Source organism: Dipodomys ordii, unplaced genomic scaffold (genome assembly GCF_000151885.1).
Source record: "Dipodomys ordii isolate 6190 unplaced genomic scaffold, Dord_2.0 Scaffold124, whole genome shotgun sequence".
Taxonomy (NCBI): Eukaryota; Metazoa; Chordata; class Mammalia; order Rodentia; family Heteromyidae; genus Dipodomys; species Dipodomys ordii.
The window spans coordinates 2,970,218-2,987,877 of NW_012267340.1; the positions used below are offsets into that span (position 1 = coordinate 2,970,218).

The window sequence follows — 17,660 nt, forward strand, 5'->3', positions numbered from 1 at the left end:
TTTACCCAGTTTCTTGGTAGTATATATTTGGGTGTTTGTTTTTGCTTAAAAGGTTTGTTTGACAGTACTGGGTTTTTAAGCTCCTGCTAGGCAAGTACTCTATCCTGTGAGCCACATCCCAATCCTTTTTGCTTTGGTTATTTTAGTGTCTTGGCTTTTTGCTCAGGGTTTCAATCCTCCTACTTACGTTTCCTGTCCAGCCTCATGCCAAGCTTTTTTGTTGAGATGGAGGTCTCACCATCTTTTGCCCACACTGGCCTTGGACCTTGACCCTCCTGACCTCGCCTCCTGAGTAGCTGGTATTTATTCATGAGCCCCTGTGCCTGCTCTCTTAATCATTTTTTAATTTGTTATAGCTTGTGTTTGTTTTTTTTTTTTGGTGTCATATTACAAGTATCTTTGAGGAATATGAGACTGGCAGAAATATACATATGACTTGTTTTCTCTGATATTTCGTTTTTCATAATAGGACAGCTGCAGATATTTTTCCACATGAGAATTATTGAATATTGCTAATATTTATTCCTCTTGAAAAAGTAAATCTGTGTGATGTAGAGGTAGAATGATAATAATAAGTATTTGTGGAATGCACATTACATGTTAGGAACTGCTCAATCCACATTGCTATACGGATCAATTCACTTAATCCTCAAGGGTGCTCAATAAGAGAAAGGTAGGTACTGCAGATTGTCCCCCACCAAAATGCTTGGGACCAGATTTCAAATTGTTTTAAAATTTTGGGAAATTTGCATATTCATAATGAGATATCTTAGAGTAGGACCAAAGTCTAAACATGGGATTTATTTATGTTCTTTATATACCCTTATTAAACACAGAGCCTGAAGAGAATTTATGCAGTGTTTATGAACTTTTCTTTTTTTGTGTGTGGTAGTAGGGATTGAACTTGTGGCTTTGTGGTGGTAGGCAAACTGCAGGTGAGCCACAAGCCATCCTTGTCCTTAGAATTTTGCTTTCAAACAAAGTCTTGGTAACTTTCCCCAAGCTGATGTAGTACTCATGATCTTCACTCCACCTCCTGAGTAGCTGGGATTAAAGACATGAACCACCATTTTGCCTCATGGCATCCCCCTCCTATCAGTGCACAGACAGGTTTCAGATATGGGAGTATTTTTAGTTACGGATTCTTGACGCTACATTAGCTTTTGTTTACAGCAAAGGGAATTAAGGCAGAGAGAGATTACATTGGTGACTTTTCCAGATCACAGCACACATGATAAGTGGCAGAGCTAGAATTTAAACCCCAATGTTCTATCCAGAAGAACTGCTTGAGGACTCTGCATTGTATTTGCTGCCAGGGTTTGATGATATAGTGAGACCTTAGATAAAACTGGAGCTCTTCAAAGTTCTATTTCAGAGTAAAGTCTGATCGCTTTTCTTCATTGCTATAACCCATGGTGGAACTATGTGGAAGGGAGAGGATTGGAATTATTTTCCAGTGGTCTTCTCTTCAGTTCCCTCAGTAAATCACATGCCCTGCTTAGAGCTCCTATTTACTAATCCCATGTTGAAATCAATATACTGATTTTCGGGGTGTCAACATGAAAAAAAACTTTTGTTTTACTCTTTTGGGGTTAGAATGAAACGGAAATTGAGCTGGGAAGTCTGCTGAGACAGGATTTCCAAGGCCTGCACAATGAGTTATTGCTGCGCATTGGAGAACATTATCAGCAGGTGTTCAACGGTCTGTCCATCCTTGCCTCCTTTGCCTCCAGTGATGACCCGTACCAGGGCCCGCGAGGCGCCATGTCACCGGAACTCATGGTGAGAACACTAGTGGGTGGTGGCATTGTTGTGTGCTTTATTCCTTTATTAGAACCTCATTAGACGTTGAAGAAACTTTCATTTATTTATTTCCCAGTGGATAGACTGTCCTTTTTTCAAGAAAAAAGTGATTATTATTACAGAGGTGATGTATGAGGGGAGTAAGTCAGGTAAAGAGTACACTTCCTTTTGGAAGTGATCCTTCACTCCCACTCCCTGGATTGTCTGTTAAAGTAGAGTTGGGATCTTTACTTTGGAAAAAAAGGTTGATTTGACTTGCAGAAGACACTGCCATCATAGTAGCTTTGAAAAAAATGTGGATTTCCAAGTGATTTTGGAGACTTTATCTTTTCAACCAAATGAAAAGTGAAGGTTTTCTTTTTTAGTACCCCTAAGTGTTTGTACCAACTGATTTCAGTTCAGCATGTCAGTTTATGGGTATAGTGCTTCTTGATCAATGTCACCCCTCCATTGTTCTCCAAGTTTTTCCTCATTTTTTTTTTGGGGGGGGGTCAGTCGTGGGACTTGAACTCTGGGCCTGGGTGCTGTCCCTGAGCTCTTCAGCTCAAGGCTAGCACTCTGCCACTTTACCACAGTAACATTTCTGGTTTTCTGAGTGGTTTATTGGAGATAAGAGTCTCACAGACTTTCCTGCCTGGGCTGGCTTTGAACCGCGTTCCTCAGATCTCAGCCTCCTGAGTAGCTAGGATTACAGGCGTGAGCCACTGGCACCCGGCTCCTCATTATTTTTGAACTACATTATAGGTGTCTTGGCACCCTGTGCCCTCTTCCAAGTACACTATCCTTAACAAAGCAAACTAAGGTGTCAAAATGGAGACACAAGCTGGGCACTGGTGGCTCACACATGTCATCCTAGCTACTGAAGATCTGAAGATCACAGTTCAAAGCCAGCCCAGGCAGGAAAGTCTGTGAGAGTTTTATATCCGCTGAACCACCAGAAAACCAGAAGTAGAGTTGTGGCTCAAAGTGGTAGAGCCAAAGAGCTCAGGGACAACATCCAGGCCCTGAGTTCAAGGTCCTTGACTACTACCACCAAAAACCCAAAAAACTGAGACTCAAACCGGGTCTGACTGACGCAAAGCCTATTCCCTCTTCAACTAGAAGAAAGTGAGCAGTGTTCCTGTAAGGAGAACACAGTTGCATGGCAGGGAGGCCTAGCCTGTAAACTGATGATGCCTGCAATCCTTGGCCCTTTCACCATCGCTACCTTGGACATTGGCCTTAATAGCAGAGCACTGCTGTGGTAGCACCTTTCCTTAATGAGGTGCTCTGTGGCGCTGGATGCTCTAGAGGACAGTGGCTTGTCTCTCTAGTCCTCTTGTCTCTACTCTGGATTCTGATGAGAATCAGATCCTCAGAGCCCTACTCTAACTCCTTCCATGGACTGAAAGCTTAGGGTTTTCTCATTGCAGTGCTTGTTTACTTCTTTTTGTGGTGATGAGGGATTAATTTCTTAAAGTAGTCACTATGAAAACTTAAGACTTTTGGAGAAACAGTTTATCATGTGTACAGTTCTTATACTCTGATGTAATTTAAGTAGAAATACAGATGATGTCAATTAAATAATTGTAAATTTAAGAAATCATGGACTAGCCAGGCGCTGGTGGCTCACGCCTATAATCCTAGCTACTCAGGAGGCTGAGATCTGAGGATCACGGTTCAAAGCCAGCCTGGGCAGGAAAGTCGGTGAGACTCTTATCTCCAATAAAAACTACTAGAAAACCAGAAATGGCATTGTAGCTCAAGCGGTAGAGTGCTTGCCTTGAGCTGAAGAGCTGAGGGACAGCACCCAGGCCAAGAGTTCAAGCCCTACGACCGACAAAAAAAAAAAAAAAGAAATCATGGACTGAGCCTGGGAATGTGGCTTAGTGGTAGAGTGCTGGCCTAGCATGCATGAAGCCCTGGGTTCGATTCCTCAGTACCACGTGAACAGAAAAAAAACAGAAGTGGCACTGTGGCTTGTTGTAGACTGCTATAGCCTTGAGCAAAAGAAGCTCAGGGTCAGTGCCCAGGCCTTGAGTTCAAGCCCCAAGACTAGCAAAAACAAAAAAAAAAATCATGGGCTGAAATCCAAGCTTATTGTAAGAGCACATGTCTAGCAAGTAAGGACCTGGGTTAAATCTGTAGTAATGGAAAACAAACAAACAAATTTTTAAAAGAAATTTGGCCCAGTGCCAGTGGCTTATACCTATAATCATAGCTACTGAAGAGGCTGAGATCTGGGGCTTGCTGTTCAAAGCCAGCCCAGGCAGGAAGTGAAACACTTAAAATGATAGAGCACTAGCCTTGAATGTAAAAGCTCAGGGACAGCACCCAGGCCCCACCTCCACCAAAAAAAAAAAAATTATGTGTATAAAACTTTATGGTTATGTTTTCTTTTCCCATAGGCTGATTATTTACAACCAAAGCTGCTAGGCATTTTGGCGTTTTTTAATATGCAGTTACTGAGCTCTAGTGTTGGCATCGAAGATAAGAAAATGGTAAGTAAGCAAGACTGTTGAGTTGGAGAGCACTAGAAGAGAATTCATACAGCACCTGCAGGAGACTGCTACAAGAATGTAGCTTCTAGCTGCATCCACAGAAGATAAGTAATCCAATATAATGCCTATATATTGCTGAAGCCAGTTTGCGTAAGCTTTTTAGGAGTCTTAAAAATAGGAACTGTACTTGGGAGGCCAACATTAGGAGGATCATGATTCAAGACTTAAGTTCTTCATAAGCTGGACATTTTAGCTAGACTTTGTATACTGCTAGTAGATAGCTGATACCCTTGGGTTTGGGTGGGAAGCACTTGTCCGTGGAGCTGTCTCACTAGGCAGGCAGCTGGTTTATAAACTTCACCTGAAAGCACTGCTACTTTGTAGGCCCTGAGCAGTTTGATGTCTCTGATGAAGTTGATGGGACCCAAACATGTCAGTTCTGTGAGGGTGAAAATGATGACCACACTGAGAACTGGCCTTCGATTCAAGGACAGTTTTCCTGAACTGTGTTGCAGGTAAGTGACTGCTCAAGTTTGTTTTTATGTATTTTCTAGTAGTACAACCTTGAGTTCCTAGCCATAGGAGGGAAAATGGTCCCACACTGGAGATAAGGGTCTCATGGACTTTCCTGCCCTGGGCTGGCTTTGAACCTTGATCCTCAGATCTCAGCCTCCTGAGTAGCTAGGATTAGAGGTGAGAGCCACCGACACCTGGCCTTTTTTTTTTTTTGGTGATTGTGCAGCCTGAACTTGGCCCGGGCGCTGTCCCTCAGCTCTTCTGCCCAAGGCTAGTGCTCTACCACTTGGGCCACAGCGCCACTTCCGGCTTTTTCTGCTTATGGGGTACTGAGGAATAGAACCCAGGGCCTCATGCATGCAAGGCAAGCACTCTACCACTGAGCCACCTTCCCAGCCCATGTGTTTTTATTTTTAATGACAAAATTTTTTACAGTTGGGGCTGGGAAGGTAGCTCAGCAGTAGAGTCCATGCCTTGCAAGCATGAGGCCCTGGGTTCGATTCCTCAGCACCACATAAACAGAAAAAGCCGGAAGTGGCGCTGTGGCTCCAGTGGTAGAGCTCTAGCCTTGAGCTGAAGAGCTGAGGGACAGCGCCCAGGCCCAGAGTTCAGGCCCCATGACTGGCAAAAAAAAAAATTAAAAAAAAATTTTTTTTATAGTTGTGATTTGATGTTTCTGTTGTTTCAAAGCATTAAAGACAGATAATAACTGATTGCCCACATCTAGTAATGCTAAGACTAATTAGTAGCCTGAATCCCTTTATTATAATGATGTTACTAATCTTTCATTTCAATGTTTTTTTTTCTTTTTCTTTTTTTTTGGGGGGGAGGGGGTCCAGTCATGGGGCCTGAACTCTGGGCCTGGGCACTGTCCCTCAGCTCTTCAGCTCAAGGCTAGTGCTCTGCCACTTGAGCCACAGCGCCACTTCCGGTTTTTTTCTTTTTGCTTATGTGGTGCTGAGGAATCGAACCCAGGGCCTCATGCATGCAAGGCAAGCGCTCTACCACTGAGTCACCTTTCCAGCCTCATTTCAATGTTTTAACATTATTTATTAATGTTTTAATATTTAGTATTTTAATATTTAAAATATTAGCTTAAAATTAATATTTTGATAACGTTATTGCCTGAATTTATAATCTCATTATACGTGATAAAATAGTGATTTCTAATTTTCATTATTTCTTTTATGTTTATTAGGTGGGATTCTTCTTTTATCTTTTTAGTTTTTTGAGACAGGATCTTGCTATGTAGCCTAAGCTGGCCTAGAACTTTCCATCATCCTGCCTCAGCCTCTCTGGTGTTAGGATTACGAAAGTATGTCCTAACACCTGGTTAGGTGGGATTCTTCTTAAAACAAACAAAACAAAAACTTAAGTTATTCTGAAACATTATTCATACCAGATGGGTAAGATAAATATGTGACTATACTTAACAATTTTCAGAAAATAGCAGTTTTACTGTAGTAATGTCTAGTTAAAATTTTCTTTTTTTGGTAGTATTTCAGTCACAAAGTTTTACAAATTTGATTAATTTTAATCACTATTATCAATATTATTGTTCATCTAGCCAGTAGGGGTCCCTTTAATTTGGCACTAAAATTTTTTTTTTTTTTTTTTTTTGTTGGTCGTGGGGCTTGGACTCTGGGCCTGGGCGCTGTCCTTCAGCTCTTCAACTCAAGGCGAGCGCTCTACCACTTGAGCCACAGTGCCACTTCCAGCTTTTTCTACTTATGTGGTACTGAGGAATCGAACCCAGGGCCTCATGCATGCAAGGCAAGCACTCTACCACTGAGCCACCTTCCCAGCCCTGAAACTTTTTTTTTTTTTTGTTGGTGGTGGGGCAAGTGTTCTACCGCTTAAGCCACAGCACCACTTCCGGTTTTCTGGTGGTTCATTGGAGATAAGAGTGTCAGGGACTTTCCTGCCTGGGTTGACTTTGAACCACAATCCTCAGATCTCAACTTCTGGAGAAGCTAGGATTACAGGTGTGAGCTACCAGCACCCGGCTAGTACTGCAACTTTTGATATGACCCAATTTTTTACAGATTCTGTTTTCTAGCATGACAGGGTGTCTTACTCAATCCAGTGGATGACTATTAAGTATCATGTCAGTTTATCTTCATGATTGTATGACTGACTGAAAACTGGCCTCCTGCCACTACCCAGGGTCACAAGAGAGAGTGGTAATATTTACTTAGACGGGGGAAAGATCAAGATTCAGAATGCAATTCGTAATGAATATTTATCACATTTGTACCTTCAGAAAATTAAATATTTTTTAAATTGAACCCATTAATCAAACATCATCTGTATAAGCAAATGCTTACACAGTCACTCACGTGTTTTGTTTTATCCTGTTGCAAAAGATTGCTACCTACTTTGCTTTTTTGACTCTATAATTTACATATCACTTTGAGTATATACACTTTTTTTTTTTTTTAATTTTTTTTTGGGTCCAGTCATGGGGCCGGAACTCTGGGCCTGGGCGCTGTCCCTCAGCTCTTCAGCTCAAAGCTAGCACTCTACCACTTGAGCCACAGCGCCACTTCTGGCTTTTTTCTTTTTGCTTATGTGGTGCTGAGGAATCGAACCCAGGGCCTTGAGCATGCAAGGCAAGCGCTCTACCACTGAGCCACCTTCCCAGCCCGAGTATATACACTTTTGATCTTTAGTTCATATTTTCAATTTGTAATCTGTTGTATGTATATATCATCATTTCTTCGACTAATAACTGATTGTTGCACCTTTACAAATAATGGACTTTATTTTTATTTTCCACACAGAGCGTGGGACTGCTTTGTTCGGTGCTTAGACCACGCCTACCTGGGCTCTCTTCTCAGTCATGTGATAGTAGCTCTGTTACCTCTCATCCACATCCAGCCTAAGGAAACTGCAGCTATCTTTCACTATCTTATCATTGACAACAGGTATTGTAATAGCAATAAAAACTGCATCTTTTTCTACTGTCAGTTTATGTCACAAAGTACTGTAATTGTTTGTCATGTGGAACCATTCACTTTTTTTTTTTTCAGCTTTATCATCTGTCCATAAGCTGAAGTGACTGGCACACAATTACATGTTGAGTGGATGCTCTTCTTTTGTAGTATTGCTTCCATTGGTTTAAAATCATTAACTAGTAGAAGGGCAGTGAAAAATTATAGTTTGCCAATTTCAAAAGTCTGAAGCTAAATTTACCTTTCTTCTCAAAATAAAAGACAGATGGGAGATCAGCATGAGATATTCACTTGTTTTTCTGCCATACCTTACTGGGAACCTTTGCTTCGTCATTGTGTTTACCTTCAAACTCGTCACCAATTGTGAGCTTCTATGGGCTTCATTTTCTTGCTAGAATGGCCTTTTAAAATCATCTCCTGGGCTGGGAAGGTGGCTCAGTGGTAGAGTGCTTGCCTTGCATGCCCGAGACCCTGGGTTTGATTCCTCAGCACCACATAAGCAAAAACAAAAAAGCCGGAAGTGGCGCTGTGGCTCAAGTGGTAGAGCGCTAGCCTTGAGGTGAAGAGCTGATGGACAGTGCCCAGGCCCAGAATTCAGGCCCCACGAACGGACCCAAAAAATAATAATAATACTAAAATAAAATAAAATCATCTCCTAGCTGGGCACTGGTAGTTCATGCTTTTACTGGCTACTCAGAAGGCTGAGATTTGAGGATCACAATTTGAATTCAGTCCAGGAAGAAAAGTGTATGAGACTGTTGCATGTGTTAATGAAATCTAGAATTCTAAATTCTTACAGTTTGGCCAGAAAGACTATTTATAATATTATTGTAAGCAATTTAAATATTGTAGCCTCAATGAGGCTTATTTGCTCTATGAACTTTTGTTGTGTTGTTAGACAAAAATTTCTGTTTGGGAGTTGACTTCGGTCATCTGTTGCTGTATTATAAATCACTCCAAAATAGTGACTATTTTTATTTGCTCAGAAGTTGCCCATGTGATCTGAGCTCAGCTGATCCTTTCGTCTGTTGGTTGTCTCAAAAGTCACTGGTTGCTGAGTGCCAGTGGCTCAGGCCTAGCTACTCAGGAGGCTGAGATCTGAGGATCGCAGTTCACAGCCAGCCCAGGCAGGCAAGTCTGTGAGATTCTCACGTACAGTGAACCACCAGAAAACTGGAAGTGTCACTGTGGCACTCCCCTTGAGCTGAAGACTTCAGGTGACAGTGCCTAGGGCTAGAGTTCAAGCCCCACGACCAACAACAACAAAAAAAGGTCACTGGTCTAGCCACATTCTGCTGACAGGTACGCTCTGGTGGGCTTCTTCCTTTGTCCATTTAGTGCCAGAGCCTCTCTCTCTCTATGTGTCCTGAGCTTATTAGTGGCCAGACTTCTGGTGTAGTGACTCCATGCTCTCCAGAGTACAAAAGTGAAAGCTGGTAGACCTTTTGTGTGTGTGTGCCAGTCCTGGTGCTTCCACTGAGGGCCTGGGTACTGTCTCTGAGGTTCTCTCTGCTCAAGGATAGCACTCTATAACTTGAGCCACAGTGCCACTTTTGGCTTTTTTCTGAGAAGTTTATTCAAAATAAGTCTCACAGACTTTTCTACTTGGAAATTGCTTTGAACTGAGATCCTCAGATCTCAACCTCCTGAGTAGCTAGGCTTATAGGCATAAGCCACTAGTGCCCGGCTGTAGCTAGTTATTTGCAAGTATTAATTCACTGAAGATCTTAGTTGTGGTGAGGAAGAATACTTTGCATATTGATAAAAGTATTACTTAGCACTTTGAGTTGTGTTTAAATTGAGCTTAGTTTCAACCTTTTTTTGTTGTTGTTGTTGGTGGTGGTGGTGGTGGTCGTGGGGCCTGAACTCAGGCCTGGGCGCTGTCCCTCAGCTCTTCAGCTCAAGGTGAGCGCCCTCTACTTAAGCCACAGTGCCACTTCCTGCTTTTTTTTTCTTGCTTATGTGGTGCTGAGGAATCGAACCCAGGGCCTCATGCATGAGATACAAGCACTCTACCACTGAGCCACCTTCCCAACCCCTACCTTTTTTTTAAAATATATTATTGTCTTCTTGACTACATTCCCTTTCAACTATTTATTAGGGATGCTGTGCAAGATTTTCTTCATGAAATATACTTTTTACCTGATCATCCTGAATTACAGAAGATAAAAGCAGTTCTCCAGGAATACAGAAAGGTATTACATTTTTTATTTAAGGTTTAGAAGATCTTAGGTCTAGAATTTTCTGATTCCCGATACATTGAATAAAGATCCTTTAGAATTATATCCAGGATTCACATAATCCTGTTCTTATGGCGAGTTTCTAGTGACTAGATAATGCTATAAGAATCCATGTCTTGAGAGGAAAACTTGATTATCTGATGAAATATATATTAGCATTAGAGAGATCATAGAAGAAAGAATACAGTTCTTGTGCTTTTACTACCCACCTCAGCAAATTGTACTTAAGAGTTCTCCGAAGAAGAAACTACTCAAGCTATATGCCCTGAAAGAAGAAAGATTCTAGTTTTGTGCCACAAATCATGGGGTCATACATGTCTGCTCTAAATGTATCTGAGTTTTAGAAGGAAAATAATACATAGCTCAGACATCTTGAAATCTAGTGAGTGCTATGAAATTAGGAAAATACCAATGGTGGTTTCTGGGCATCAAATGAGATATATTAAGGAGTAAAAGAAAAGACTGTAATTATTTACATAGTTCATAGATCTGGTTCAAGTCCTCTGTTAAGGAGAAGCTTCTATTTCTTATGAGGAAGCATTTGTTTTATATAAGTAAATTTTTATTTAGTTGGAATAAAATGTGTGCGTGTGTGCGCCCTTCTGGCTTTTTGGTAATTAATTAGAGAATAAGAATCTCATATGCTTTCATGCCCAGGCTGGCTTTGAACTGTGATCCTCAGATCTGTCTCCTGAGCAGCTAGGATTATAAGCATGGGCCACTAGTACCCAAGTTAAAATCTTTCTTGAAGTAGAAATATTCTAGAACAGAATTTTTTTCCCTGAAAATTATAATGGCATATACTTTGGAAGAGATGGAACTGTTACTTTTTTTTTAATGTAATTTTATTAAAGGAGAAAGTGCTCACTACTTAGGCCTTGAGATGTGAGTAGGAAAATGGATAAGGCATGTCTTTCTGTGCTTATTCTGCAGGAGACCTCTGAGAGTACTGATCTTCAAACATCACTCCAGCTGTCCATGAAAGCAGTTCAACACGAAAATGTAGATGTTCGCATTCACGCTCTTACAAGCTTGAAAGAAACCTTGTATAAGAATCAGGTATGCTGGGCAGGGAATGTGGCTCAGTGGTAGAGTGCTTGCCTAACATGCATGAATCCCTGGGTTCCATTCCTCAATACTGCATAAACAAAAAAGCCAGAAGTGGCACTGTGGCTCAAATTGTAGAATGTTAGCCTTGTGCAAAGTATTCTTCCTCACCACAACTAAGATCTTCAGTGAATTAATACTTGCAAATAACTAGCTACAGCCGGGCACAGGGACAGTGAATTCAAGCCCCAGGACTGGGGAAAAAAATCAGGAATGCTATGATAACATAACTAAAAGCAAAGGAAGGGTGAAGGGTTCAAGAAAAAGTGACAGGCATTTTTGTTTGAGACTCAACATATTCAATAAAAGGAGTAATCTTTGTTTTACCTAGATTATCAGATCTGACCAAAAATTAGTAATCTATGAATTGCCTTTTAGCCTGAACCCCAGAGATTTGCATGATTTTTGTTGTTTTGGAAGGTTATGATTTTGTGGTTATTTTTCAGGTCACTGCATTTTCCTAAATAGAGATTTATATGTTTGTATATCAGCAGTTTATCTCTCTCATATAAAACATCAACAATTTTGCCATTTCTCATGTAGAACAAACTTTTAGTTTTAATGGAATTGAATCTTTTTTTTTTTTTTTTGGTCTGTTTTGGGGCTTGAACTTAGGGCCTGGGTACTGTCCCTGAGCCGCAGTGCTATTTCTAGTTTTTGAGTGGTTAATTGGAGATAAGAGTTTTAGAGGGACTTTTCTGCCCAGACTGGCTTTGGACCATGATCCTCAGATCTCAGCCTGCTGAGTAGCTAGGATGACAGGTGCGACCCACCGATGCCTGGCTTGGAGTTGAATTTTTAAATTATTCTCTCAAAGGACCAGTGAAATTTATAATTCTTCTTGGCAATATAGATAATCCTTATCTTTCTGGTGTGAAAATTTGTATTTAAAATGTTCTTTTTTTACTTTTTATTGTGAAAATACTGTACAGAGGGGTTACAATTACATGGGCATGTATTTAAAATATTCTATCACAGCCAGGTGCTGGTGGTTCACACCTGTCATCCTACCTTCTCAGGAGGTTGAGATCTGAGGATCAAGGTTCAAAGCCAGTCTGGGCAGGAAAGTTTGTGAGACTCTTATCTCCAATTAACCACTAGAGAATTGGAAGTGGCGCTGTGGCTCAAGTGGTAGACCGCTTACTTTGAGCTGAAGAGCTCAGGGACAGCACCCATACACAGAGTTTAAACCCTATGACCAACAAAAAAATAAATTAAAAATACATAAAATAATTAAAATATTCAATCACCATAAATCTAGTTAGTTCTTTCTCATCTTTATTGCTTCTTTGCTATCTCAATGCATGTTATTATACTTATCATATGTTATTTTAATTATTTGTTTATACGTGTGCTATCCCACTGCCTAAACTCACGAAACTCAGACTCATTTTTATATACTGATGTAATATTAACTGTTTAGCAGAACTTACTGTAAGCTATCTTGTGTAAATGAATCAAAAGCTAATGGAAGGGGCTGGGAAGGTGGCTCAGTGGTAGAGCACTTGCCTTGCATGCTCAAGGCCCTGGGTTCGATTCCTCAGCACCACATAAGCAAAAAGAAAAAAGCTGGAAGTGGCGCTGTGACTCAAGTGGTAGAGTGCTAGCCTTGAGCTGAAGAGCTGAGGGACAGCGCCTAGGCCCAGAGTTCAGGCCCCACAACCGGACCCAAAAAAAAAAAAAAAACTAATGGAATAGATTGCAGATAGAGGAAATTCGGTCACTATTCCTTAATTTTTTTTTTTTTTTTCAGGTAAGGGGTAGGTTTATTCAGTAGACCTGCTGAGACCAGGCAAGGTTGGCACTCCACGCGGCTGGGAAAGGCCTGGGAATGAGAGAGAGAGCTGGGAAAGAGAGGAAAGAGCTAGAAAAGAGCAGAGAGATGGGTAAGAACAGTAGCACTCACGTAGTATCCAGGTAGACCTGCTGGGACCAGGCAAGGTTGGCACTCCACGTGGCTGGGAAAGGAAAGAGGAAAGAGAGAGAAAAGAGCTAGAAAAGGGAGAGAGAGCAGAGAGCTAGAAAAGAAGAGCAAGAGCTATTCCTTAATATTTTTAAGCTTTCTTCTTTAGAAAAATATATTCATTTGTACTGGTTACATATTAATTTTCTTCCTATTTATATTTTAGGAAAAACTGATCAAATATGCGACGAATAGTGAAACAGTCGAGCCTGTTATCTCCCAGCTGGTGACTGTGCTTTTGAAAGGTTGTCAGGATGCCAACTCTCAAGCTCGCTTGCTCTGTGGTGAATGTCTAGGGGAATTGGGGGCAATAGATCCAGGTCGATTAGATTTTTCAACAACTGAAACCCAAGGAAAAGATTTTACATTTGTGGTAAGTATGGTCATTTGGGATGACAAGAAGATTTCTCAGTCCACAGAGATTTGTATACTCCACTTGTACAGAGCTATTCAGGAGCTGGAGGTGGGGGTGCATGCCTGTAGTCCTAGCCAGTTCAGAGGTGGGGATGGAAGGCATGCTGTCCTGGTCCCAGCTGAAAAACAAGCTAAGTTCAAGTAGACTGGCTCCAGGGGGAAAACGCTTGACTGACAGCTACGAGTTCAGTCTCTAGTACTAGGATGAAAAACAATTATTATTCAACTTGTTTTTAGTGACTACTTGATCTAAGTCAGAAGGTTCAGGTAACTTCTCAGTTTATTTTTTCGTCCTCTTATGGACTCCTTTAGCCAAAAGCAATAAAGGTTGAGCTCAATCTAGGGTACTGTATCATTGCAAGTAAGCTTTCTAATCTTTTTGGGGGGGTGGGGGTGGGAGGGGATGCTAGTATTGAAACATGAGCTCTGGGCTTTGTGCTCTTGCTCAACTTTGTCTTTCCACTAAAGGCTGGCACTCTACCACATGAACCACGCCTCCACTTTTAGCTTTTTGCTGATAAGTTACAGGTAAGAGTCTCAAGGATTTGTCTTTCCAGGCTGGCTTTGCACCACAATTCTCAGCTCACAGCCAGTATTTTAGGCATGAGCCACTGGCACCTGGCATAATCTAATAAGATAATATCCAAAGCCTAATTAAGAATCTAAACAAAACTGTTGAAAAACTACTGCTAATGTTTCCATGGGAAACTGGATTTTCAGGGTATTATGAGTATTAAAAAGGTTTTATGGTCAAGTAACTTTGAGAAATCCATGTAAAGTGAAATTAAATAAGATTTTTCTTTTTTTTTTTTTTTTTCTGCTATGATCAAACCAAGGCCCTGAAATGCAGGACCTTTCTTACCCATGCTAAGCAAGTGCTCTACCACCTTGCTACTTCCATACCCCTTCCAGTAGAACTTTAGTCAGTATACATTTTCAGTCTCCAAGTGGAGGGTATGTTGGAATCATTCATCTCTCACGTGACTCTTGGTCTCCAGAAAATGCATGCATGTATACAACTTGTTCTTTTACAGTCACAAAGCAAACAGTGCCTATTGTCCTCGCTACTCAAAAGGTTGAGCAGCTTTACTATACTTTAAAAAGAGCCTTTGAAGATTTTGATTTTGGCTGCTAGGCAGTGGGTTATCTTTTAACCATTATCCACTTAGTTTCAGCCTCACCCCTTTCCTTTCCTTTTTCTGGGTTCAATTCACTATGCAAACATAGTGTCCCTTAAAAACTTGGCCAGGTGCTGGTGATTCACACTGGTGATTCATCCTTGCTGCTCGGAGGCTGAGATCTGAGGATCGTGGTTCAAAGTGAGCCCAGGCAAGAAAGTCTGTAAGACTCTTACCTAGCCTTGAGCAAAAAAGCTCAGGGATAGTTTGAAGGCCCTGAACTCAAGCTCCAGAAATGGCATGCGCATGTACACGCACACACACATGCACACACCACCACCACCACCAACAACAACAAAATATATATGCCAATTATCATTGAACTTTTTTCTTATTTTCATTAAGACTGGAGTAGAAGATTTAAACTTTGCCTATGGATTATTGATGGAACTGACAAGAGCTTACCTTGCATATGCAGATAACAGCCGAGTCCAAGATTCAGCAGCTTATGCTATTCAGGTAAGGGTGCTTAGATGTAGTAGAACTCTGGAAGAAAGTGGTAAGTTCTGTACTTGTGAAATACTTCAAAGTTATTCAAATTCATGTTAAACATTTTAAGGAGTACATATTATTATTTTGTTTTTTGGTATTTTGGTCAGTCATGGGGCTTGAACTTAGAACCTGGGCACTGTCCCTGAGCTTTTGTGTTCAAGGCTAGTAGTACTCTACCACTTTGAGCCACAGCTCCATTTCTGCTTTTCTAGTGGTTCATTGGAGGTAACTCTCATAGACTTTCCTATTCAGGCTGACTTTGACCTGTGATCCTTGGCTCTCAGCCTCCTGAATAGCTAAGATTACAAGCATGAGCCACTGGTACCTGGCATTATTATATTATTATAATTACTTTAAAATGATCTTTTGTTTGGTGTGCCAGTACCGTGACCTAGATACCATCATTCGTTTTTTTTCACTGTTGGCTGGTACTTTGGCTTTTTGAGGGTTAACTGAAGAGTCTCAAAGACTCCTTCCTGGGCTGTCCTCAAATTGCTAACCTCAGATCTTAGCCTCCTAACTAGCTAGGATTACTGGCCACTGGCACCCAGCACCAAATTATTCATAATCTTATATTTGAATGTATAAGCTGATGTCACATTCAAATACTTTGTAAGCCCCAAGTAAGTTAATCTAAAGATTTAAGGCATTGAAACAAGGTCCTAAAGAAGCTCAAAGCCTTTTGAAGTTTTTAAATTGTTTCTTTTTCCGTGTATTTTCATAACTATAATACATAGAGTGTTGATTGATGTAAAATGTTATCAGCCTCACTAACAAATGTAAAATGTGTGTTTGTAGGAACTGCTTTCTATTTATGACTGCAGAGAGATGCAGAACCACAGCCGAGGCAACCAATTATGGAAGATGTTTCCTGAGCATGTTCGGGAAATACTAGAACCTCATCTCAATACCCGGTATGGATCTCATTTTCAACTGTTCACAAAATGGTCTTTAGCTTTCTTTTTTTTTTTTTTTTTGGTTGGTCATGGGGCTTGAACTCTGGGCCTGGGCGCTGTCCCTTAGCTCTTCAGCTCAAGGATAGCGCTCTACTACTTGAGCTACAGAGCCACTTCCAGTTTTCTGATGGTTTATTGGAGATAAAGAGTCTCATGGACTTTCCTGCCCCAGCTGTCTTTGAACCGAGATCCTCAGATCTCAGCCTCCTGAGTAGCTAGGATGACAGGCGTGAGCCACCAGCGCCCGATGATTTTTTTTTTAAAGCTGCTAATGGCTCATAACATAATTCTAACTATTCAGAAGGCTATGATCCAAGCCAGCCTGGACAGGAAAGCCCATGAGACTCTAACCTCTAATTAACCACCAAAAAGCCAGAAGTAGAGCTGTGACCCAAGTGGAAGAGTACTAGCCTTGGGGGAAAAGCTAGGTCCTAAGTTCAAGCCCCACTACCAGCATTAAGGGAAAAAGAGAACATGGAAAAATGTTGTCTAGAATTAGGTTGCAATAAATGCAATACTAGGGTACAATGAAGAAATTACTACAATTTCTTCTGCTTTCTTTACAGATTTTTAAATGGAACCATATATATGTACTACTTAATAAACAAATTTTCAAAATTACAGGTATAAGAGTTCTCAGAAGTCAACAGATTGGTCTGAAGTAAAGAAGCCAATTTACTTAAGTAAATTAGGTAATAACTTTGCAGACTGGTCGGCGTCTTGGGCAGGTTATCTTATCACAAAGGTAAGAGACACCTCTTCAGAATGTGTTAACCGAACAGAAACTTGAAAGGAAACAAGAGCATCTATCTGAATGCATAGGAATTAAAATATTTCTACCAATTAACCAGGTGCTGGTGGCTCACTCCTGTAATGCTAGCTACTCAGGAGGCTGAGATCTGAGTATCCTGGTTCGAAGCCAGCCCAGGTGGGAAAGTGTGAGACGCTCATTTCCAATTAACCACCAAAAAGCTTTTCAGAAGTGGAGCTTTGGCTCAAGTGGATGAGTACTAGCCTTGAGGGATAAGCTAAAGGACATCAGCCAGGTCCTGACTCCAAGCCTGAGTACAGGCGCGCGCACACACACACACACACAAATTCAGCTGGTAATGGCAGAGATTGGAAGTAAATGTTTACCAGTGGAGAAAAATAGTTTGTTGTTACTAATGATAGTAAACTTCTAGGTGGAAAGAGAATTATTTTATCATGTAAATTATCATAGAATTAATTAATTGTACAAGGTCTAGTACACTATGTCTGTACTTTTACATTGGAAATAATCCTGTTTAAAAGTATGTGGATGCTATGTCAGAAACTGTTTCTTAATATAAAGTTATTATGCAATAAGATAGGATGTCCTTTAACCATACTTTTGAAAGAGAATTTCATGGTAAAATAAAGGTATATTTCTGATGTTTTTCTTCTTTTTTAAAAATAGTGTACAGAGAGGTTACAATTACATGGGCAAGCATTGTAGCCTCCTCCTTTGTTTCCCCTTCCCATCCCTTCCCATCCTCCCCCCATCCCCCCACCCAGTCCTCCGCCCCCCTACCCCCC

At 40.9% G+C, this 17,660-nt stretch overlaps 1 protein-coding gene across 1 annotated transcript in view; it reads left to right on the forward strand.

Moving 5' to 3' along the window:
- Atr (ATR serine/threonine kinase) overlaps positions 1-17,660 on the forward strand; it is a 69,639-nt gene that overhangs the window by 17,075 nt on the left and 34,904 nt on the right. Inside the window, exons 16-25 of the mRNA XM_013029885.1 lie at positions 1,597-1,782; positions 4,191-4,283; positions 4,668-4,798; positions 7,583-7,726; positions 9,855-9,948; positions 10,927-11,052; positions 13,230-13,436; positions 15,001-15,114; positions 15,946-16,061; positions 16,728-16,848. Coding sequence (XP_012885339.1) covers positions 1,597-1,782; positions 4,191-4,283; positions 4,668-4,798; positions 7,583-7,726; positions 9,855-9,948; positions 10,927-11,052; positions 13,230-13,436; positions 15,001-15,114; positions 15,946-16,061; positions 16,728-16,848 — 1,332 coding nt within the window. The remainder of the gene's footprint in view (positions 1-1,596; positions 1,783-4,190; positions 4,284-4,667; positions 4,799-7,582; positions 7,727-9,854; positions 9,949-10,926; positions 11,053-13,229; positions 13,437-15,000; positions 15,115-15,945; positions 16,062-16,727; positions 16,849-17,660) is intronic.